Below are 25,441 nucleotides of genomic sequence, written 5' to 3' on the forward strand. Positions count from 1 at the left end.
CTACTAATATAGCACCAGAAGCCAGAATTTCAGCCTGATTTGCTTTAATATATATACTCGTAGATATAGCTCCCATATAAAGGGTGATTTGTTAAGAGCTTGATAACTTTTTTTAAAAAAAAACGCATAAAATTTGCAAAATCTCATCGGTTCTTTATTTGAAACGTTAGAATGGTCCATGACATTTACTTTTTGAAGATAATTTCATTTAAATGTTGACCGCGGCTGCGTCTTAGGTGGTCCATTCGGAAAGTCCAATTTTGGGCAACTTTTTCGAGCATTTCGGCCGGAATAGCCCGAATTTCTTCGGAAATGTTGTCTTCCAAAGCTGGAATAGTTGCTGGCTTATTTCTGTAGACTTTAGACTTGACGTAGCCCCACAAAAAATAGTCTAAAGGCGTCAAATCGCATGATCTTGGTGGCCAACTTACCGGTCCATTTCTTGAGATGAATTGTTCTCCGAAGTTTTCCCTCAAAATGGCCATAGAATCGCGAGCTGTGTGGCATGTAGCGCCATCTTGTTGAAACCACATGTCAACCAAGTTCAGTTCTTCCATTTTTGGCAACAAAAAGTTTGTTAGCATCGAACGATAGCGATCGCCATTCACCGTAACGTTGCGTCCAACAGCATCTTTGAAAAAATACGGTCCAATGATTCCACCAGCGTACAAACCACACCAAACAGTGCATTTTTCGGGATGCATGGGCAGTTCTTGAACGGCTTCTGGTTGCTCTTCACTCCAAATGCGGCAATTTTGCTTATTTACGTAGCCATTCAACCAGAAATGAGCCTCATCGCTGAACAAAATTTGTCGATAAAAAAGCGGATTTCTGCCAACTTTTCTAGGGCCCATTCACTGAAAATTCGACGTTGTGGCTCGTTAGTAAGTCTATTCATGATGAAATGTCAAAGCATACTGAGCATCTTTCTCTTTGACACCATGTCTGAAATCCCACGTGATCTGTCAAATACTAATGCATGAAAATCCTAACCTCAAAAGAATCACCCTTTATAACAGGTTGGCTGATAAGTCCCCGGTCTGACACATAGATGGCGTCGCTAGTATTAAATGCACATTATTTTTATATAGTACCAACCTTCAAATGATTCGTGTCAAAATTTGACGTCTGTAAGTCAATTAGTTTGTGAGATAGAGCGTCTTTTGTGAAGCAACTTTTGTTATTGTGAAAAAAATGGAAAAAAAGGAATTTCGTGTTTTTGATAAAATACTGTTTTCTGAAGGGAAAAAATACGGTGGAAGCGAAAACTTGGCTTGATAATGAGTTTCCGGACTCTGTCCCAAGGAAATCAACAATAATTGATTGGTATGCAAAATTCAAGCGTGGTGAAATGAGAACGGAGGACGGTGAACGGTGAACGCAGTGGACGCCCGAAAGAGGTGGTTACCGACGAAAACATCAAAAAAAAAAAAAACCAAAATGATTTTGAATGACCGTAAAATGAAATTGATCGAGATAGCAGAGGCCTTAAAGATGTCAAAGGAACGTGTTGGTCATATCATTCATCAATATTTGGATATGCGGAAGGTCTGTGCAAAATGGGTGCCGCGCGCTCACATTTGACCAAAAACAACAACGTGTTGATGATTCTGAGCGGTGTTTGCAGCTGTTAACTCGTAATACACCCGAGTTTTTCCGTCGATATGTGACAATGGATGAAACATGGCTCCATCACTACGACCGGTGATCCGTCTCCGAAGCGTGGAAAGACTCAAAAGTCCGCTGGCAAAGTAATGGCCTCTGTTTTTTGGAATGCGCATGGAATAATTTTTATCGATTATCTTGAGAAGGGAAAAGCCATCAACAGTGACTAGTATATGGCGTTATTGGAGCGTTTGAAGGTCGAAATCGCGGCAAAACGGCCTCATATGAAGAAGAAAAAAGTGTTGTTCCACCAAGACAACGCACCGTGTCACAAGTCATTGAGAACGATGGCAAAAATTCATGAATTGGGCTTCGAATTGCTTCCCCACCCACCGTATTCTCCAGATCTGTCCCCCTGCGTCTTTTTGTCGCAGACCTCAAAAGGATGCTCGCAGGGAAAAAATTTGGCTGCAATGAAGAGGTGATCGCCGAAATTGAGGCCTATTTGGAGGCAAAACCGAAGGAGTATTACCAAAATGGTATCAAAAAATTGAAAGGTCGTTATAATCGTTGTATCGCTCTTGAAGGGAACTATGTTGAATAATAAAAACGAATTTTGACAAAAAAAAAATGTTTTTCTTTGTTAGACCGGGGATTTATCAGCCAACCTGTTATCTTTCTCCCGATATGGACTTATATGGCCCCAAAAGCCAGAGTTTTGCTCCGATTTACTTTAAATTTTGTACAGGGAGTAGAATTAATGTTCTCGATAAACATGCCAATTTTGGTTGAAATCGGTTCAGATTTAGATATAGCTCCCCTATTTATCTTTCGTCCGATTTACACTCATATGACCGCAGAGGTCAAATTTGTAATTCGATTTAAGTGAAAGTTTGCATAGGGAGTAGAATTAACATTGTAGCTATGCGTGCCAAATTTGGTTGAAATCGGTGCAGATTCAGATATAGCTCCCATATATGTGTTTTTCTGATTTCGGCAAAATTGGCGAAAATATCCACATTTTACTTGTAAAAACGCCACTGCTAAGTCGAAAACTTGTAAAAATTACTTCAATTTTCATATACTTCTAATACATATTTATCGACCAATAAATCATAAATACACTTTTGCAAAGTTGCTTCAGATTTAAATGTTTCCCATATTTTTTACTAACATTTTTTTCCACCCCAGGGGATTAGTCGACTTAAATTTTAGGTCTACACAAGTCTAACAAATTTTGTCCAGATCGAGTCATATTTAAATATATGTATATGGGAATATACACTTTATATATAGCACCCAATACATTTGGCGGATTTGATATGGTATCGAAAATGTGGATCTAAGTGGTGCAGGGTATAATATAGACGGCCCTGCCCGACTTTAGACTTTTATTACTTGTTTATATCTGCACTTCATATCTGATGGGCATTCCACCATACGGGTAGGCATCCGATGGGAGAACTTGCAAACTCCGCATGGATATATTTCATCATATTCACCTGAAATTCTATATATTACCATGTAATCCGTTAGGACGATTTCCAAGCCCAAAAATATTTTCTCATTGCATCAAATAATAATTGATGCTGATGTAAATAAAAAGCGATCCCCTACAAAATGGCATTCTTCAAAAACCAGCGACATACAACAAAATAGTTTTAACTCATTCCCAGACCCACATGTCAAGATGGCGCTGATTTGGTGTGGTGATTCAGCATTAATTTGCCTATATCAGTCAGAAATATGCAATTATTTTGTAGTAATAAATATGTTTATTATACTTAATTAATTAATTGTCTTGTAAATATATTTTTGTTGTAAATAAAGTTTTCTAAATTGAAAGACATTAGCAGGATCGATATGTTTTTGCCCGAAACTCTAAAAGGGTATAAGTTCAACTAAATTACAATAAAGCCTATGCATTAAATGTGATTGAGGGCTAACCTCCAAGGTACAAGACACAAATACTCGTTCGATGAATTTGACGCGACATTGTCCTCGAAATTCTTGCAACGATTTGGCGGAATTGAAAAATGCTCGTCTTTTAAACTCAGGCATATACAAATCAGATCTATCGTAGCAGATAGCATCAGCGCCTATTGATCGGAAGTAGTTTACTCCTTCTTTGGAATTTAAATCATCTCCCCAGACAACAACGACTTGATCTAAGCTATGAGCCCAATCTATCATTTGCTCTGCGTTATCATTGTCAACAAAGTCTTCAGCATGCGGAGCTGTACCCAATAACTCGAATGCTTGTGCATAGTTCACTGCCTGTTGAAAGGATCTGGTCCGCAGATCGCGATAAGGTTCCCATTTTTTGGTTTCACCAATCGTTAGAAAAACTACCGGATAAATGTTTTGCTTGAATCGTATCATAGTACAAATATCTGCATCAAAGCTCGAAAAGAATAAGGGACGACCACACCCTTTGAGTATTACATCTTCAAGAATACGATCAACGAAAAAGTTTTTATCGAGAGTTTGTTCAGATTCTACTCCGCTATATTTCATACGCTGGGGCCACTTAATTTCTACATCTATTCCCAAGGTCTTAGGTAAGGCTTTTAAGACATCAACTAACCGGGGAAACAGCCGTCGTTCCACAATTGGTTCAGCAATGTGAGATGGGTATTCAGTTATTTGATTGTCGATTACGGCAAACACCCTCATAGAGCATAATGCAGCATAGGTAACATCTTTTATGAGGACATGTTGGAGCTGGGACTCATCGGTAACTTGTACACCCAGAGGAGCAGTGTCTAGACCGAAATCATGGTATAAAACTGGCACACCATCGGCTGTTACATGGACATCCAATTCAACCATATCGGCATACTCTGTATGTGCTCTCAAAAATGATTCCTTTGTATTTTCCCGCTCTCTAGGTGGATTTGTAATGAAACTTTTGCCGTTTCCTCGATGGCCTATATCTAAAGTGGGCCAAGTTTCTGGCCAGTAGTGGGCATAAGTTGTACGGAAATCCAAAAGATATTTCTTACTAAATGGTCGTATCACCAGGTACGGTAATTTTAAACGAGATATCCCAGATGATTGTTCCCCTGTATGTGAATTGTCTATAGATAGATCCAATTCTCCTTCACTACCTCGCAATTGTGAGGATGTTATCACAGTCTTTCCCAGCAGTCTTCCTTTGGCGGAGCGAAAGTTTAAGAGAAATCCCGGAGATGTTCCTTTCGGCACAGTAACATGGAATATTACCACTTCTCTGCGTTTGCGGAACACACCCATTGGTGATTGCTTTCTTAGAAGGCTTTTACCAGGTTTCATTTTAACAACTTCCACATTGATCCCAGAGAGGTTTTCCCCTAAGGGAATTACCTCAATCCAAATACTTTCCGGCTCCGATTTTAGAAACATACGCTCGTGTTGAAATTTAAATTGGTATATTACCTCATTTGTTATCCATCCACGATGGAATTGGATGTCACCATTTGCTTTTTCACCAAACACATCTATATGGCTACAATTGGCCCGGCATGCTGCATCAATGGATCTGGGCTGCATGTGCGTCTCCCAGTGTCGTATATGTTTCTTATTAAGCTGACCTCTAGTATATGTAAAATAACGGTAATTTGTATTGCACGTGAGAAGAAAAACTTTGGCAGACCACACCTCTCTACCCCCTTCGTCAATGTTTCTCATCAAAGGAATAGAACTATGTGGTTTCCAAACACCCAGCGATTTGTCGTCTCCTGTCAATCCAACGAATTCATCAGGAGCAAGTTTATGATGTTTCATATCGACATTGAATGTCCGGGTGCATCCTATGATGGAGGCCTCTCCATAGAATCCATTACCAATTTGGCAAAGAAGCGACCATAAAATGATCAACAAACTCTCTTTGATCATTTTTCCGTTATTTTGATATGAGATGATTCTGCGATGAACGCGTCTATACCGATCGAAGAGATATACGTGTAAACATTAGAAAGAAACGATTGAAATGTTTGACTTAAATATGTCCAAACAAATGTTTTAGTTTTAATCAATTCTAAATTCTATTGAAATTTTATGGAAATGTTTTAAACAACGTTTGATAAAGGGGCTGGAATGTGAAAAGAAATGAAACGACATTGAACCCGATCGATGTTTATGGCGAAGAAAAGATGAGGGGCCTTGTAACATATTACGATGGATCTCTAAGAAATAAAATCACTTTTATATCTTCCATGTTCATAAATGGAAGTATGTTATGAGAACTTGACACAGACTCGCTCGCATGTTAGGCTTGAACAACTGGTGAAAGAACTAACTTGGGTTCATTCAGAGCGAAAATTTCAATAGCCGATAATATTATATAGGCACGAAACTTAACATATTGAGAGCAAAAACCTATGCTGAAAATTAATGGAATGAAAATGCTATGGAACAAGGTTATAACATGAATATAGTATCAGTACAATAACAAAAATTACTTCGATCCAATGTTTTTTTCACCTCAGGATTTTGGTATTGATTCCGAGTCAAAGATGTGGCTTAATTAAAAAAGACAAATTTAGGGAACTATCTAGTTTTAATTCTACACGGACGAAAAATACTGATTTTCACATGTTTCGGCGTAAAAATTATATGATTGGAACTCATATTTTTAGTATATTATTTTTAAGTTCATAAACTAGTATAACATGTTTGGGACATATAGGTTGATATGTTAAAACATATTGTGTTTGGGACACCGAATTTTTGTAAATATAATATGTGTGGTTATAAACATATATTAATTTAGAAATTTCGTGTAAAAGTATATATTTTTGGGTGACATTGAGGAGAGAGAGAGAGTGTTGCAACGAAGCGAGTTAAGGAAATATATCAACATAACACAGTGAGAGAATGAAATGAGAGGAAATGGTTATTGTACTGAAACATAGATTAAGATAGATGGTTCATACACTCTCAAAAAAAATCGCTTCTCTAACATATGTTCCAAACATATTTTGCAGGAAGCACATATATTATTGGATACTGCCGAAACATTAATATGTTTGTTTTCTGTGAACATATTATATGTTTGGAAGCATTTTGAGCCCAAAAATATATGCTTGGAAGAATTTCCCCAAAGAAGATTATACTCATTCCCTCACATAATTTTCACTTCCATGAATTTTTTTTAGTTCTCGGCACCTTTTTCTGTCATACAAATAATGTTGAAGAAATTATTCAATTTAATTTTTTAAATTTTACCTTTCGCCTGGACGGAGAATCGAACCGAGGACCATACAGTTTGTAAGTCAATAGTTACCAGAAGTTATAGTCACCAGTAGACAGTTATCGTTATAAGATACATTTATATAGCAGAGTTTGCAGCGCCCACGAGCCCATGCAAACATAACATTATTTAACAGAAACATATATTTGTTGGCCACGTGGAGCAGTGGTTAGCATGTCTGCCTTGCATACAAAGGGTCGTGGGTTCAATCCCTGCTGAGCTTTTATTTTTTTATTGCAAAAATAACAATTTTGTAACAAAAAACTGTTTTTGGTATAAAAGTTTGAAATTTTGTAAGGAATTCAAAAACTCTAACAAAAGAAGAACGTGGAGTCGAGTATAAACATACATATATAATTTTATAATATACACATAAATTTATTTAGGCGTGAACAGTTTTTTACTAGCATTCAACACCATTTTAAATGCATTTAAAACTTATTATGTTTTGCACTTAATTTCATTTTTACCTTTAAGGCCGGTATTAAGTTGGCATTATCGCTCTAAAATGACCCTGTTTTGTCTTTTATTTTTCTTTAATAATTCCTTTTAAAGAAAATAAACTTTTTTAATTGTTTTAGCTGCAAAACTCGAACTTAATGCCCGCTTTTATATTTGAAGGTGTCCGTCAACGCCTATTGGACTACTTATTAATAAAGTGGAACTAAACTTTGTTTTTATACATTTTACTGTTTAATTTTTCACTATTTCCTCCTTTTTTCATTTTACTCTCCGAACTCTAAACAAAAGTATAGTGCCCTTTCGTTATTTTTATGAAGATCCATTTGTAATTTTTGTATATTCCACTGTTTTTTTAATTTCCTTTGCCTGAATATTTTGACTTACTCCTCGTACGTTCCGAGTTCTTTTAACGAACCAAGAAAAAAAATTGTGCCCATAATGCCAAAAATGTCTATTCTCTTGGTTCCGAATGTCTATTCTCTTTACTCCGAATACTCATTTTAATATTCAAATTAAATAATATTTAGACTTAACCATATCAAATTTTTGGCCTTATCATAAAGCAATTTTCCGAAACAACATACAAGCGGTTTTACAGAAATTGCTCTCTTTTGATTCTCCCCCTGTGTTATGTTGATATCTTTCATCAACCCTCCCGGTTTCTATCTTTATACTCTCTCTCTCTCTCTCTCTCTCTGTTGCTCTCTGAATAAAATATCACAACACATATATGTTTACTTGAAATTTTTAAATTTATATATATTTGCATTCACACATATTATTTTTATGAAACATTCATGCCCCAAACATAATATATTCTAACATATTAACATATGTGTCCCAAACATTTAGTGTTAGTTTAGGAACATTACATGTTTGCACTTAAATATATTGTGTTTAAAAATTGTGCCCGAAACACATTTTGTTTATATGGGAACATATGAAAAACATATTTTTCTAACAGTGTACGTGGCATGTTTGACAGTTTTACACAAAATTACAAAAACGTAGAACATTAATGATATAACATTAATGACAATTTATGAATAAATTAAAAGTTCATATTTGTGCTAAAAAGTTAGCAAAACCGCAAAAATACGAAATTTAATTTTGAGCTGCTTTGCTCTTTAGAAAAAACACAAAAGCAAATAAACGGAAAGTGAATATTTGGAACTGACTCTTTACGAAAAAATCAAAAGGAAATGTCAGAAAATTAATCTTTGGACTATTCACCTGCTATGATAATGAGGCTCCTGCCAAAAATTTTATATTCTTAAAGAGCACCTTGTACATACGAATAAATCCTACGACACAAGCTACAAATCTGCTAGCATAAGTATAAGGTCATAATCGCGTGTTGATCGGACGTGTGGGTCTAATATCAAACGAACATTGATCCTTTCACATTGAGATGCACAAACCCTTAGGTGTAAGGGAATGCCGCCCAACACTATCAATAACAAATTTATAAAAAAAAACATTTAGAATTATACAAATCTTAGCCGGAATTGTGGAAAGTACAAAGTGAAGACTATAGAAAGTCTTAACAATATTGCGTATAATGATTTAATAAAAATTATATATCCCAAAGTAAACAAAGAGTTTGAAATAAAAATAATTGCAGATTATGTTGAGCCCATAAGCGTAGGAAGGCCTCTGGGGAGGGGCTTAGACCCCCCAGAAAAATTTTAGAACCCCCCCCCCAGAATTTGAAACCCTATATACGATTTTTAATTTTAATACAAATTAAACAAGTATATACAATCGCACAACCTCCCCTAGGAAAATTGCCTAGCTACGCTAATGGTTGACCCTACAAGAGGGGCTGCCTTTGCTTCGGAACGAAACTTTAGACAATCAAAAGGTTTATAAAGGATTTTCTTTCAGAGAATTTTTGTTTGTTTCTAAAGAATATTTTTTAGCGTCAAAAGAAAATCAGATATATGTTTATTTGATAGACAAATTCTGTTTACAATGGAAACAGAAGAGGACAACAAGCTACCATACTTAAGGACAACAAGTTACCATAATTATTTAATTCTAAGGGACGAAAATTGAATAAAAATTAACTGGTATCAACAGCAAACAACCATACGACGATTGATAAATTTTAATTCTAAACATTCCAGACGAATCAATGAATACGGCTAAAAATTTTATAAGAAGAGTACACGATATTAGCGATCGCACACAAGGCCGTAGCCAGGATTTTAATTCGGGGGGGGTTCAACTTAAAAAAAAAATATTCATATAATCTCATGTGTAGAAAATTTTATTTATGCATAGGTATGTATACAATCTTTTTATAACATTAAATTGAGCCGACGGGCTTTTTGGGCAGCAAATAAATCAATTACTTCTTCAGTCGGCACATTTATTCGGCGATGAACCGACATTAATGCCAATCCATTGAGTCTACTCTCGCTAGTCGAATTTCTAAGATACGTCTTTAATCTCTTCATTGTTGAAAATGAAAGTTCGGAAGAGTACGTAATAACTGCAGGGATGGAAAATGCAGTACTATAGTACTTTTTTCAACACTTTTTCACCCCGGTCAGTACCGTAGTACCCCCGCGAATGATTTAGTACCTTTTGTGTAGACATTTTTGAGTCGATATCAGATTTATGGTACAATAGCTTTGACAAAATATTTTAATATTTTGAGAAAGTCTTTATCAACCTTATTTGCTAATAGTCTTTTACAAATATGGCAAAACAAACATGTTCATGTGGGAAGAAAATCTCGATTTTGTAAAAGTCATAGTCAAAAACCGGATTTTAAAGAACTTCAATAATGTTTTGGTCGAAAAAAGAATGTGATTCTATATTATCGATTTTTTATTTCGGTAGAAAATGTTGTCAAAATTTTATTTCTATATAGAATTTTTGCAAAATTTTATTTTTATAGAAAATTTTGTCAAAAATTTATTTCAATTGAAAATTTTGTACAAATTTTATTTCTATAGGAAATTTTTGCAAAATTTTATTTCTATAGAAAAAAATTTGCAACATTTTTTTTCTACAGATTTTTTTTGCAAAATTGTATTTCTATAGAAAATTTTTGCAAAATTTTATTTATATAGAAAATTTTGTCAAAATTTTATTTTCTTTAAAATTTAGTCTCTTGACAATAATTTTACCAGTGAAATTTTTGTTGAAATTTAGTAATAAGTACCTTTCCGCTCAAAAAATACCTTTTTTGTACTTTCTTAAAAATTATATTTTCCATCCCTGAGCAAAGTGACCAAATTTTTTAAAAGAATATGCACGTTTGGAAATATCTCTTTATTGCACACTCCAAGTGCTTCCATCGCTGAATTAGGCAGGTTATTTTCACAGGTTTTGCGCCATTTCATTTACACATGTGTGTTTGGCTGTTTCGTTGTTGTTGCTATGGCCAAACAAAGCGAGTCATGTTCACAAAAAGAACAACAAACACAAATAAAAAGCAGAAAGACATTTTCCAAAAATGAAATTTGTGGTGCGAGAACAAAAACAATTTGTTTTTTTCGACTAGTATTCTATGATTTGTGCAAGTTTTATAACTAAAATAAATTTTTCATCAGGACAAAATCCAAAACCAAGAAAGGCGATTAATCGAACGTAGATGATAAAGGGTGATACAGTCAAAATTTGGTCAATATAAACTTGAGGTATTTCTTTCAATTTTGCATTTAAAAAACCTTAACACCCCTCATTTTAAAGGTGTGTGTGTAGATTGTTGCTCCTATTTTGATTTTGGAATTCACTCTTCAGTTGTCAAAATGCCGTCCAAGCAAGAAGAGCAGCGTATCAAAATTTTGCTCGCGCATCGCGAAAATCCGAGCTACTCGCACGCAAAGCTGGCAAAATCGCTAAAAGTTGCCAAATCAACCGTTACAAATGTAATTAAAGTGTTTGGGGAACGTTTATCGACAACCAGGAAGTCTGGATCGGGGGGAAATCGAAAACCGGAAGCCGCTGAGACGACAAAGAGAGTTGCCGGTAGTTTCAAGCGAAACCCTAACCTCTCTCTCCGTGATGCCGCAAATAAGCTGGGTGTATCGTCTACAACCGTGCATCGAGCCAAAAAACGAGCCGGACTATCGACTTACAAGAAGGTAGTGACTCCAAATCGCGATGATAAACAAAATACGACGGCCAAAGCGCGATCCCGGAGGCTGTACACGACGATGCTGACGAAGTTTGACTGCGTGGTAATGGACGACGAAACCTACGTCAAAGCCGACTACAAGCAGCTTCCGGGACAGGAGTTTTATACGGCAAAAGGAAGGGGAAAGGTAGCAGATATTTTCAAGCACATAAAACTGTCAAAGTTCGCAAAGAAATATCTGGTTTGGCAAGCCATCTGTACCTGTGGCTTGAAAAGCAGCATTTTCATAGCTTCCGGGACTGTCAACCAAGAAATTTACGTGAAAGAGTGTTTGAATAAACGTCTGCTGCCTTTCCTGAAGAAACACGGTTGTTCCGTACTGTTTTGGCCGGATTTGGCATCTTGCCATTACGGCAAAAAGGCCATGGAGTGGTACGCCGCCAACAACGTGCAGGTGGTTCCCAAGGACAAGAACCCTCCCAACACGCCAGAACTCCGCCCAATTGAGAAATACTGGGCTATTTTCAAGCGGAACCTAAATAAGACCAAAAAAACTGCTAAGGACGAGCAGCAGTTCAAGGCAAATTGGCTTTCTGCGGCGAAGAAGGTGGACAAGGTGGCTGTACAAAATCTGATGGCAGGTGTCAAGCGTGAGGCCCGGCAATTCGGATTTGGAAAAGCGAAAGCCTAACTGAATATTTTTCCTGAATTTTATACTAATTGAACTTGAAAACGAAATTTAATTTGATTTTTTAAATAAACGATTTCACCGATTTAAACGCGTTTTCCCTTGACCAAATTTTGACCGTATCACCCTTTAAGATCAAATGCGATGGAAATGATTCGGAGACTTGCCAAAAAGTACATGTTGGTACAATGAAACCAAATTAAAAATTAAATTCTCTCTAAAGCATTTTTTGCTTTTAAGTAAATAAAATTTAAAAAATATACAGCCCTTTACTTTGTTGAATCAGCCATCCTGTATATTTTCTGGAAATATTATCGCATATCGAATCGTAATAAATAAGTATGTGCCCAAAATACGATTCAACCTAATATACTAACCAAATTAATTTGCATATCATCTTATGGGTAGCCCATTTATAAGTTTTATATTGCATATCTATTCTCCTTTTGTTTTTAATCTAATTCTTGACCTATTAAAATCATGAATGGGGAATATCGCTCTTTAACTTCTTTTACATTAAAAAAATATTTTAAAATGTTGTTTGTAGGCCATTAACCTCCAAAATAAAAAAAAAACATGCACCGCAGTTAAATTTGTTTATGTATTCACTGGTTATTTATATTTACGATTAATTTTTAATCTAATTACAAGCTTTGACTGCTAAGGTCTTAAGCTTTGCGTAAAATTGAGACCTCCAGCATTTAAATATGAATAAATCTTTGTTTCTCATACCATTTCGCGTTACCGTGATCCTGGCAATGTTGCATCGCATCCAAAAGTTGGCCAAAAAATGGTAACAACAAGCTTTTAAAGAGACATCTTTATACTTTCGTTGGTCTAAAATTAAATTTTGGAAGAAAAAAGTATTTTTCCTGAGCCCTAAATTATATTTTACAGTTTATCTATGCTCACCGCATTTTGACCAAGAACGTTCTGACTTGACGTTGTCGCCAGTCACCAACCGCTTCAGAAATGGGACGATTTTGTTGCAATTTCTTTTTACAATAATTAATATATCAATTGTATGTTGTTATTCCGAACAAAATTTTTCTTAGCAGGAAAAAAATCCAAATGGTTTTTGTCTAAATTTCCTTTGGGAGGGAATAATTTTTTCGCTTGTAAGAGAGGTAAGTAAACTATTTCATAATAACAAAACAAAATGTAAATACGAAAATTTAAATTTGTTTCCAAAACACACACGCAAAAAATAATTCTTTCCTCTTTCTTATTCGATTTTATAAAATTTACCTTTCGCCTGGACGGAGAATCGAACCGCGGACTCTATAATTTGTAAGCCAACACACCCACTGGGCTACGAAGCTGTTATTGACATCAACAGTCAAATAGATATATTTATATAGCATCGTTTTCGGCGCCTACGAGCCGATTAAACAAACTTTATTTAACACAAACATACACATTTAGTTGGGCACCGTGGAGCAATGGTTAGTATGTCCGCCTTGCATACCAAGGGTCGTGGGTTCGATCTCCGCTTCGACCGAACATCAAAAAGTTTTTTATACCCTTCACCACTACTGTGGTACAGAGTATAATAAGTTTGTGCATTTGTATGTAACGCCAAGAAGGAGTAATCATAGACCAACCTTTTAGTATACGGATCGGCTTAGAATTAAATTCGGAGTCAATTTAGCGATGTCCGTCTGTCTGTCTGTCCGTCTGTCTGTCTGTTGATGTATTTTTGTGTGCAAAGTACAGCTCGCAGTTTTAGTCCGATTGTCCTAAAATTTGGTATAGGGTCCTGTTTCGGCTCAAAGACGATCCCTATTGATTTTGGAAAAAATCGGTTCAGATTTAGATATAGCTGCCATATATATTTTTCACCGATCTGGTCATAATTGGCGTGTATATCAACCGATCTTCCTCAAATTCCGTACGTCCGAATATTTTATGAGTCTCGAAAAACTTGCAAAATATCAGCCAAATCGGTTCAGATTTAGATATAGCTCCCATATTTAGCTTTCGCCCGATTTACACTCAATTGCCCACAGAGGCCAATTTTTTGCTCCGATTTGAAATTTTGCATAGGGAGTAGAATTAGCATTGTAGCTATGCGTGCCAAATTTGGTTGAAATCGGTTCAGATTTGGATATATCTCCCATATATAGCTTTCGCCCGATTTACACTCATATGACCACAGAGGCCAATTTTTAACTCCGATTTAGTTGAAATTTTGCACAGGGAGTACAATTAGCATTGTAGCTATGCGTGCCAAATTTGGTTGACATCGGTTCAGATTTAGATATAGCTCCCATATATATGTTTTTCTGATTTCGACAAAAATGGTCAAAATACCAACATTTTCCTTGTTAAATCGCCACTGCTTAGTCGAAAAGTTGTAAAAATGACTCTAATTTTCCTAAACTTCGAATACATATATATCGAGCGATAAATCATAAATAAACTTTTGCGAAGTTTCCTTAAAATTGCTTCAGATTTAAATGTTTCCCATATTTTTTTACTAACGGCATAAATTTTGAGTCTATAGATTTTGTAGAAGTCTATCAAATTCTGTCCAGATCGAGTGATATTTAAAGTATGTATTTGGGACAAACCTTTATATAGCCCCCAACACGTTTGACGAATGTGATATGGTATCGAAAATTTAGATCTACTAAGTGGTGCAGGGTATAATATAGGCGGCCCCGCCCGACTTTAGACTTTCCTTACTTGTTTTTACATATACACAGATTCCGAGAAGATGTTCAACATTACATACTACTCGTACTATATTAAATTTTTACTATGAAACTGTTATTAAAGACTTAAATTCAGAAAATAACAGTGCCTGATATGAACGAAATGGACTGTGTTGTTGGTTCAAAAATATTTTTGTTATTGAAAAAATAAAAATTTTGTAACAAACGAATTTTTTTGGTGATAAAAGTTTAAAATTTTCGAAGAAATTTACAAAGCTCTTACAAAAGAAAAACGTTTACGGTTTTCCAAAGGTTTTTTTCTTTGCGTGCAGATAAAAAATCTTCTTTATCTCATGCATTATGTATCGACACTTAACACCTCTTTTTTGAACAAACAAGAAAATAATTTTTGATTACTGATTAGTTCATTACATAGTATCAAACTACAACTAATTAATTTTGCATAAAAGAAAACACCTTTATCGATATTCACAATTTCATTTATATTTGTTTAGTAGTTTTACCATTCACAAATTCTGTTTACTGATGACCATAACGATAGCGAATGATTCATCCGACAACCTCAAGTGTTTAGAATTTTAATTTAAATTGATTTTGCGATTTATATATCCGTTATTTTTTATCATATTAATTCCATGCTATTAGTGAAACCGAATATGAAGATGATACGTTATAACAGCTATTATGAATACGTATTGGCTAGGCTACTTCCAAAAATATTTGGATTAATTTGAATAAATTAAGAAAAAAAGTGAAAAAACTTCACTTTACAGTGGGGAGAAAAACAAGTTTTTAAACTAATGGTGAAACTAGTATGCAACTGAGGTTTCATAGATTCTGGTGAGAATATTAACTGGGTGTACCCCGTAGCTACGCACTTATCCGTATAAAACAAAAAAAATTCTTCTATCTACTATAGAAACATTGGTTGGTTCGGGAACAGTGATATTCCAAAGCATTCCCTCAACGTATCCCAAAAACTGTCATTCGTAATAATAGATGACACATTTATTTTGAAGCAGAGATGTGCTTCAGTTTTTTGATCTGCTCTTCACTTTTCTGGCCTAACAAATAATAGACAAATGTTGTTACACAGGGAAAAATAAATTGTTCCCCAAATTTTGAGATCTCTACAATGCGTTGCCAAAATGATCTTCTATTTTTTTTTTCGACTACTCAGTTCAGACAAAAAAACAAGTTGAAAATTATATATCTGAAAGTCAACGACATTTTGATATGTATCTGTAGACGGAGTTATTAAAATATCTGACCTTAATAAAATACGAAAAATAAAGTTCGTTAAAAATACGAAGTTTGTCATTGTTTCTTCTTGTCTTTGATTGTACCAAAGAAACTTTTCATTAAAAGAACCAAATTTTACGTTCTTTTAACGAAATTTGTTCTTCATAATTGTATAAAAAAACTTTCCTACTTTTTATGAAAAACTTTCGTACTTTTTATGCAACCGATTTGTAGTTTTTATGCAAAAGTTTCGTAGTTTATATGAATAAATTTCGTAATTTTATTGAAAAACTTTCGTACTTTTTATGAAAAACTTTAGGTACTTTTTATCAAAAATGTTCGTACGTTTTGTTAGAAAAAAAAACGTATTGTCCAATAGGTTGTAGTAACAAGTTTGAAAAATATTATCACCGCCCTAAACCTTAACTATATGAATAATTTTCAGATAAATTGGTTGCCTCACTTTAATTCATAGAATCATATCACCCTAATTAAAAAGAGCATAGACATGCATTAAAAAAATTAATTAAGGAATACACTCAAGGACAATATTAGACACAATTTTATGTCGCAAACGGAAATTTTACAACATTTTTGAAAACGCTTCGTGGTTTTTATGAAGAATAGTTAATGAAGAATGTTTCCTAAAATATGCATACATTTTTAAATGCTTCTTTACAAAAAATCATGAAATGTGAAGAAAGTTTGGAAATTTGCGTCCCTCCGTTAAAGCTAAGCCAAAATTTCCTTAAAGTAAAGAAATACATTTTTGATTTAAAGAAAACGTCCTTAAATTAACTGAAATATATAATCTTTAGATTTAAGATAAAAACCTTTTAAATTTAGGTTAAGACTTCTTTTGAGGATTTACCATCTTTGGTTTATAGTTTTGTTTGGAATAAAACTTGTTTACGTTGAGTTATACGTTATAATTTTGGATTTTTAAACTGGCATTTTTTTTGTACGTGAATAGTTTTATTAATATACCTATAAATGAAATCTGTATCCTAATTTAAATTTATTGACCCTACACTCAAAAGTTTACTTGGATCCAAAGATTTTGACCTTCCCTTAACCCTTTCGACCCCGAAATTTTATTGGTATCGCAATTTTTTTTTTACTTCACACAAAAAAATATTTTTCTGATTTTCAGAAATGATAGTATCAATTAAAAAATTAATTGACAGTCACTTAAAATATTAATTGATCCAATTAAAAAATTAATTGATACTATTAATTTGTGTGATTGATTTTTATTTCAATTAAAAAATTTGTTGATTCAATTAAATTTTTAATTGAATATTTTTTAAAACTCAATTAAGATTTTAATTGGAAAAATTTTCGTGAAATTTTTTTCTGTGTTCCCAGCAAAAAATATTGGAAGTTGTTCCACAAACATTTCTTGTAAAGCCCATCCCAGAATCCCCCATCGATTTTTCAACTTCTGATGCAGTCCTTTTGGACAAGTCCACAAACATTTCTTCTAAAGCGCATCGTGGGATCCCCCAATGATTTTTTTCCACTTCCGATACAGTCCTTTTGGACAAGTGCACAAACATTTCTTCTAAAGCGCATCTTGGGATCCCCCAATGATTTTTTCTACTTCCGATGCAGTCCATGTGGAAAAGTATTAGAAAGAACGCAATCAGGCTATTTTAAGTGCAAATTTTGGACAATTAAAGTTTACAAAAAAATAAATAGAAAACAAATAAAAAAATTTAAAATTAATAAAAAAGTAAAAAAATAATAATTAAAAAAATTCATCCCCGCTGGGATTTGAACCTGTGCCGTTTGCCTTTTTCGCTTCCATGGAAGTTCTTTTGATAAGGTTTTGCACATTACGAGAATTTTTAATCTTTTTGTTGATTTTTAATGGAAAAAAATATATTTATACGAAAATATATGCCGAAAATAAAAAATAAAAACGATGAATAACATAAAAAAATATTTTTTTTTTAGAAAAACATGTGATAAAAAAATGCCGCTAGTGAGATTTGAACCTGCGTTTCTTATTTTTTCGTTCATACTAATAAAGAACACCTCGAGAAGCAATTAGAATGTTATTCCTTGGTGTCTTATTACGATCATATCATAAACATTTGAATTGACCTTTCGACGCTTTATGTTCAATGGCGTTTGTGGCTGAGTGTGCTAAGTTGTTCTGTTATGGTGCCAGCAAACCCAGGTTCAACCCCTGGTCGGAGCGAAAAAGTTTTTCAAATTGAAAAAATTAGATAATAGGAAAATAATAGTGTAATAAAACATATGGATGAAAAAAAAAATGTTCGCTTTTTAAATTTCTTCATTCAAATTAACTTCCAGGGCACAACTTCTAAAGCAATGCAAATGATCCAAAAAGGGAGTACTTCCGTCCTATGACAAGCCCATGTAAAATTCATTGGAGATGATCCAAATTTGCACCACTTTCGGATCACAGATTGGGGATCCAAACTACTTTTTTGGAAGCTCTTTTTTTGCTGGGTTTTAATCATGTTGAAGTCTTTTAAGAAGCGTCTAGCCAAAATTTCGGCTCGCCACGCCCATTCGATTAGACGGTAGAGAATGTTGCCTGTAGCCAACTTTGGGCAATTGTGACTACAAAATAGTTTGTTTTGTAATGATAGACGTATTACGTTTTATTGGATTTTTTAAAGTTTTTTGTTATTTTACAGTAAATATATACTTAGATGCGCGCGTGAGTGGAATTTCACCTACGCTCAAACACATTCACGAATAAATATTTGTACTCACGCACGCCATGTGGGTAGGAATTCACGTTCACGCTAATTCACGTACTCGCGCACGCTCACACATGAACAACGTTTATGGCTCACGCTTTCGCACGATTCACGACAATTTTCGTAATTCACGACAAATCTCGTGATTCATGAATATTTTCGGAACACGACAATTCTCGTGGCTCAAAAAAATTCTCGTAAATCACGAAATTTCTTGTGATTCACGCTATTGGAATTTTAAGCGTGATTAAATAAGTAAAGGTGATTAAAATCGGTGAGCTTGAATTTAATCGTGAACGTGAATTTGTTCGTGATTTTGACTTTTTGTGCCTCTGTTTTACCGTGAGTGCGAATTTTATCGTGAACGTTAATTTTATCTTGAGCGTGAGTTGGATCGTGAAAGTGAATTTTTATCGGGAGCGTGATTTCGGAGAAATTTTACTCACTCACAATCACGAACACAATTTGATTTTTACTCACGCTCACGCGTCACACATTTTTGTTTAGTCCCGTTCACGCACATTCAGGAGATATCGTTTAAATTTCATTCACGGCTTCGCGTGAATCACGCGTGACTCACGAAAATGTTTTGTTTTTTTGTTTTGAACCCATGTCAATTTAACTGGCAGTGAAAAAAAGCAAAATATAATAAAGCGCCAATATTCGTGACTCACGAATATGTTTTGTTTTTTTTGTTTTGAACCCATGTCAATTTAACTGGCAGTGAAAAAAAGCAAAATATAATAAAGCGCCAATATTCGTGATATTCCACTAGTATGTTGCCAAGAAGGTCGATATCTATGGCTTTCTCCCTTTTTACGATTCCTTCCAAATTTACCCCCCTGCACTACAGATATGTTTTCCACATCATCGCCGCATTTCTCGTCACTGGGACATCACAATCGAAGTTCAAAATTTGTTGAAAATCATTGTTTTTCAAACCTTTTTTCTCTAGGTCATATGTCCAAAAATATGTAATTTTACTACCACATTGCCCAAAGTTGCCCACAGGCAACTTTTCAATTTTAAAAATTTCTCACCTGTTGCTTTTTTGCAAATCTAAGATTTGACTTCCAGAAATATTTAATTTGACATGTACTACAACAACATTTTAGTTGTAATTTTTGAAAAAAAGTCACGTGTATAAAAACCTCTTTTTAAATTCGCAAATATTTTTTTCTTGAGGCACGTGCGTATTAATGAAAAATTTTTTGCTAATTGACAACCAAATTAGCTGATTTTTCATTCAACTTGTAGCTTTCGATACCGTTACAGCTTTATCAACAAAAACAACGCTGATAGTGAGTCGCAAAATACAAAAAGTTGCCAACAGGCAACTTTAGGGTCGAAAGGGTTAAGTATTTTGGTATTGATGCCGAGCCAAAGATGCTGCTTTTTAAAAATAAAGAAATTTTGTAGCGACCTATCTGGCTTTAAATCTAGGACCAATAAAATTAAAATTAGGATACAGATCTCATTTATTAAATTTCCAATGTTTTTTCGCGGTTTATTAATAAAGGTACTCACGTACAAACAAATACCAGTTTAAAAATCCAAATTATAACGTAAAAAATGTATTCTTAATTCCAAAAAAAAAAAAACTTTAAACCAAAGACGCTAAATCCTTAAAATAAGTCTTATCGTACATTCGAAGCGTTTTTATCTTAAAGTTTCAATATTTCGGTTAATTTAAGGACAATTTCTTTAAATCAAAAATGTGTTTGTTTTTATTTTAAGAAAAAATAGCCTTAGTTCAAAGACATGGGACTTTAACGGAGGGACGCAAATTTACAAAATTTGTGTCCTAAATTTAATGAAAAAACAATTTTTGAAGCAAAGATTATAAACTTTGTTTTAATAAAAATATAATTATTTTAAGGAAATTTGTCCTTAATATTTTGTAAATTTCGCATCCTAAAATTTAGGTTGCGTAATCTTTAATACCACGTAAATATTTTTTTCAGTGTAGATTTAAAGCTAGATAGGTCGCTAAAAAATGTCCTTATTTTAACGAAGGCGCATCATTGGCTCGGAATCAATACCAAAATCCTTAAGGGAAGACCGAAATCTTTGGATCCAAGTAAACTTTTTTTTGAGTGTCTGTTCATAAAAAGTTTTTCGTAAAATTTAAGAAAGTCAATGAAAATTTCGTTGGATTAATGACGAATTTACGAAGAATAGGTTATGAAGAATGTTTCGTAAAATTAACGAAGAGAATTCTTTCGGTGTTGTTCATTCTCTTAATATCTTCTGAATCGTTTAGTTTATAAAATTTTTGAAACTTACTTGGGATAAGGAAAACTGCATTGGGCTACACAGAAAAAATAATAAACTGCTTTATAGCAAGAACGAACTACGTCGTACGAGAATTGAACTAAAATATACTCCTCATTTTGAGATTTCAACAAAGTGTTGTTAAAACCAGGAGAATTTATTGACTTGGTGTACTTTTTAATTGCACTTCATGAGGATCTAATCTCATGAAGGAAAAATAGAGAAAAAATCATTGGCGCCAAATCAAACAAACTTCCCAGTTTAATTCATTTTCAAATGAAAATCGTAACCTATTTATTTACATTGGGCATTATTAGAATTTTAATTAGTCCCATAAGAAGTAAATTCGAATTGATCAAACGTGGATGCAATGAACTTTAGCTACGATAACGCTTTGGGAGATGCAGCAATTTAAATTTACATTGATGACAAAATCTGGATAGTGTGATTAAGACGCCATAAGGGCACACACTTCTTAGAAACTAATTCCATTTTGTGAAAGATGATAACACTAAAAAGAAATTAACATATTTTGTGAGAAAGATATATAGGTCTATAAAACAAAACAAAAAAGGTTTTCTCGTAGGAGTTTTCCAAACGCTTACTTTTCCTTTCAATTGAAAAGATGTTTTTTTTCTGGGCATATGAATGGGATAGATGTGGAGAGAGCCACTGCCACATAAAATGGTATAAAAGGTTAAACATCTAACAAATGTAGCTTCACAATCAATGAGTTTTCTAGCAAGATGAAGTATCATCATCTTTTGCAGTTGCTGTTTGTGGGTAAATATCCATCGAAAAATTTCTAATTGGAAAAAAACAAATAAATTAATTTTTGTTTTTGTTATTTTTTCTTCATTACTTTTACACAAAAAGCCTTAATGGTGGGTGATGTATTCTCCACTATTCTAGTCAACACGGGTGGTATACATCAACACAGTAGTAATGCTTATAGTACTCTATTATCACGTCTTAGATCAAGTACAGAAGCTAGTGCTGGAGGAGCTAATTCGCCCACTCAAGCGCCACCAGGATCTGGAGGATCTGGTGGATCCACAGGTTCCGGAGGCTCTGCAGGTTCCGGAGGTTCAAGTTCTGCTACAACGACTAAAAAACCCCTTCCAAATCTAACTATAAACTCCGATGTAAATGTAGGACAATTGATTAAAGCTATCCAAGGTGATCCATTGGCCATGTCACCCTTGTCTGCGGCTCAATTAGCTACTTCTTTAGTTTCATCTTACTATGCTAATCAGAATTTGGATCCATTTTCATTCTATCCATACGAGCAATATGGTGAACCCTACATCATGCCAGATTACCAGAATCGCGATTTTTATTCTCCGACAGAGATACAAAATCCATATGGTTATGCCGCATATCCAGAACAATACCCAGTTCCTCATGAAAACTACAATTACTATACGCCACCAGCTTATTCCAATTATCCAACCACTTCCTATCAAGCATACGGCAGATAAAATCGTTAAACATAATTAAACCAAATATACTTGCAAATTAAAAACATTTTGTTTAAATTTACTCTATTTATTATGTATATGTTAATTAGTTGGGGTGTCTATTAATTAATAGCCGTTATATATTTATGGTTATAACTGGGGGATATATTAATGCATTAAAAAATGTTCGAATACCAAGCACCCACTGCGATAAATTCGGCCGTGTGGAAAGTAATATAACCATAACTACAGATTTAAATCATATGGCAGTGTCAAAAAACAAAGATCAAGTAAATGCGGCCTTTAGTTCGGGCGGAACTTAAATACCCACTACTTGGAAATGTATAGAATTCGAAGAAGATTCAATGACAGATACTCTCCCAAGTAGTACGGTGTTCACGTTACCGCGAGTGCACTGTATTTCAATTTTCATGTTGGTTCAAACTTTAACGAAAACAGACGATTATGAATCGAAATGAGAATGTGGTGTAGCTCGTGACGTCAAAGGTCGACTGTTCAATAATAGCAAAGGTGACATAATTTCCTTTTACCGAGTCAAACCGATTAATACACGCAAAGAGAAAAAACGTTTGGAAAACGTGTACCGAAAACGTTTTTCTTTTGTTCGAGTTTTTTGAATTTCCTCAAAAAGTTTTTTGTTCCAAAAAAAAAAAGTTCTTTTTTCACCAAAAAAAAATCGTTTGTTACTAAATTTTTATTTTTTAAATAAAAAAGATATATTTGAACCAAAAACGTAGTCCATTTAGTTTATATCAAGCACTATTTATTTCTGATTTTAAATCTTTAATAAGACACATTTTACAGTTTCATAGTAAAAATGTAATATAGTTGTATTTAATGTTGAACATCTTTTCGGAGTTTTCTGAGCATATCTGGAATATATGTAAAAAAAACTTTTTGGTGTTCGGTCGAAGCAAGGATCGATCCCACGAACCTTGGTATGCAAGGCGGACGTACTAACCATTGCTCCAAGGTGTCCAACTAAATGTATGTTTCTGTTAAATAAAATTTGTTTAATCGGCTCGTGGGCGCCGAAAACTATGCTATATAAATATAACTGTTTGTTACAAGCAACGGTGCGTTGGTGGCTATAGCGATAATTGTCTGCTGATGACAATAACAGCTACGTAGCCTAGTGGAAAGTGTGTTGGCTTACAAATGGCATGGTCCACGGTTCGATTCCCAGTCCAGGCGAAAGGTAAAATTAAAAAAAAATATATATAAAATCGAATAATTTCTTCTACATTGTTTGTTTTACAGAAAAAGGTGCTAAGAACTAAAAAACCTCGTGGAAGTGAGAATGATGTGAGGGAAATGCAATTAGCCAGAAAATTGAATTGTTGTAGGGAGATCGATCCGTCTCTGGAACAATCTCCCTACAACAATTCAATTAATAAGCAACGCATTGATTTTTAAAAAAGAATTAAAATCACATTTAGAATAATCTTATTATTATACAATCTTGATTAATGTGTATATTTGTAGCATTTAAAATCGCAACCATTTTTATTCTCATTCATATAAACTATTAAATACAATTAATGTTCATATTTAATGTTACATGTATTAAAATCCATTTATATAAAGGGTGATTCTTTTGAGGTTAGGATTTTCATGCATTAGTATTTGACAGATCACGTGGGATTTCAGACATGGTGTCAAAGAGAAAGATGCTCAGTATGCTTTGACATTTCATCATGAATAGAGTTACTAACGAGCCACAACGTCGAATTTTCAGTGAATGGGCCCTAGAAAAGTTGGCAGAAAATCCGCTTTTTTATCGACAAATTTTGTTCAGCGATGAGGCTCATTTCTGGTTGAATGGCTACGTAAATAAGCAAAATTGCCGCATTTGGAGTGAAGAGCAACCAGAAGCCGTTCAAGAACTGCCCATGCATCCCGAAAAATGCACTGTTTGGTGTGGTTTGTACGCTGGTGGAATCATTGGACCGTATTTTTTCAAAGATGCTGTTGGACGCAACGTTACGGTGAATGGCGATCGCTATCGTTCGATGCTAACAAACTTTTTGTTGCCAAAAATGGAAGAACTGAACTTGGTTGACATGTGGTTTCAACAAGATGGCGCTACATGCCACACAGCTCGCGATTCTATGGCCATTTTGAGGGAAAACTTCGGAGAACAATTCATCTCAAGAAATGGACCGGTAAGTTGGCCACCAAGATCATGCGATTTGACGCCTTTAGACTATTTTTTGTGGGGCTACGTCAAGTCTAAAGTCTACAGAAATAAGCCAGCAACTATTCCAGCTTTGGAAGACAACATTTCCGAAGAAATTCGGGCTATTCCGGCCGAAATGCTCGAAAAAGTTGCCCAAAATTGGACTTTCCGAATGGACCACCTAAGACACAGCCGCGGTCAACATTTAAATGAAATTATCTTCAAAAAGTAAATGTCATGGACCAATCTAACGTTTCAAATAAAGAACCGATGAGATTTTGCAAATTTTATGCGTTTTTTTTTTTTAAAAAGTTATCAAGCTCTTAACAAATCACCCTTTAGTTCCCTTTATTTTTTTTTTATTTTTGTATCCAAAAACCTAAAATAAATTGTTAATCGACTTAAACCTTAGTGCTGTCATATATAAGATTTAATCTTGTTGTACTAAGGATCACCAAAATACGAATAAATAAATAAATAAATAAAAGGAAAAAAAAAAGATTTTTTTTAGTTAGTCTTTATGAAATTGTTTTTACATCGTGGAAAAAGAATAAACGTTTATCACAACAAGTATATACTTTTCTTCCAAATAAACTTCCTTAGAGCGAAAAGCAAATGAGAAACGATCTTTGTTTGTCTAAAATTTCGTTTGGAAGGTAAGAATTATTTTTTTTTTTTGTGTGTAGGCATTTTGTGTTAGTCATAATAGACTATTCGAATTTTAACGAAAAAACATGATTGAAATGAGAATTCAACATCAAAAATCGA

At 34.1% G+C, this 25,441-nt stretch overlaps 3 protein-coding genes across 3 annotated transcripts in view; 2 read left to right on the plus strand and 1 right to left on the minus strand.

Moving 5' to 3' along the window:
• The window catches only part of Myo61F (unconventional myosin 61F), a 105,743-nt gene that overhangs the window by 52,091 nt on the left and 28,211 nt on the right, over positions 1–25,441 (plus strand). The gene's annotated exons all lie outside the window — the stretch shown is intronic.
• LOC142235746 (glycerophosphocholine phosphodiesterase GPCPD1-like) lies at positions 3,436–5,481 on the minus strand. The gene has a single exon (XM_075307004.1). The coding sequence runs from the start codon at positions 5,479–5,481 to the stop codon at positions 3,487–3,489; it is 1,995 nt and encodes a 664-aa protein (XP_075163119.1). The 3' UTR covers positions 3,436–3,486.
• LOC142236819 (uncharacterized) lies at positions 21,686–22,540 on the plus strand. Its single transcript, XM_075308113.1, has 2 exons — positions 21,686–21,796; positions 21,890–22,540. Exons 1-2 carry the CDS (start codon positions 21,760–21,762, stop codon positions 22,492–22,494), a joined length of 642 nt encoding a protein of 213 aa, XP_075164228.1. The 5' UTR covers positions 21,686–21,759; the 3' UTR covers positions 22,495–22,540.

This window comes from Haematobia irritans, chromosome 4 (assembly GCF_050003625.1).
Source record: "Haematobia irritans isolate KBUSLIRL chromosome 4, ASM5000362v1, whole genome shotgun sequence".
In the NCBI taxonomy this organism is placed as follows: domain Eukaryota; kingdom Metazoa; phylum Arthropoda; class Insecta; order Diptera; family Muscidae; genus Haematobia; species Haematobia irritans.

What these genes read in the sequence shown, in the direction of transcription:
- LOC142235746 (XM_075307004.1), bottom strand. Translation starts at nt 5,481, where the DNA reads ATGATCAAAGAGAGTTTGTTGATCATTTTATGGTCGCTTCTTTGCCAA.
- LOC142236819 (XM_075308113.1), top strand. Translation starts at nt 21,760, where the DNA reads ATGAAGTATCATCATCTTTTGCAGTTGCTGTTTGTGG. An exon ending in TTTGCAGTTGCTGTTTGTGG is followed by an intron (nt 21,797 to 21,889) that starts GTAAATATCCAT and finishes TTACACAAAAAG; the next exon opens with CCTTAATGGTGGGTGATGTA.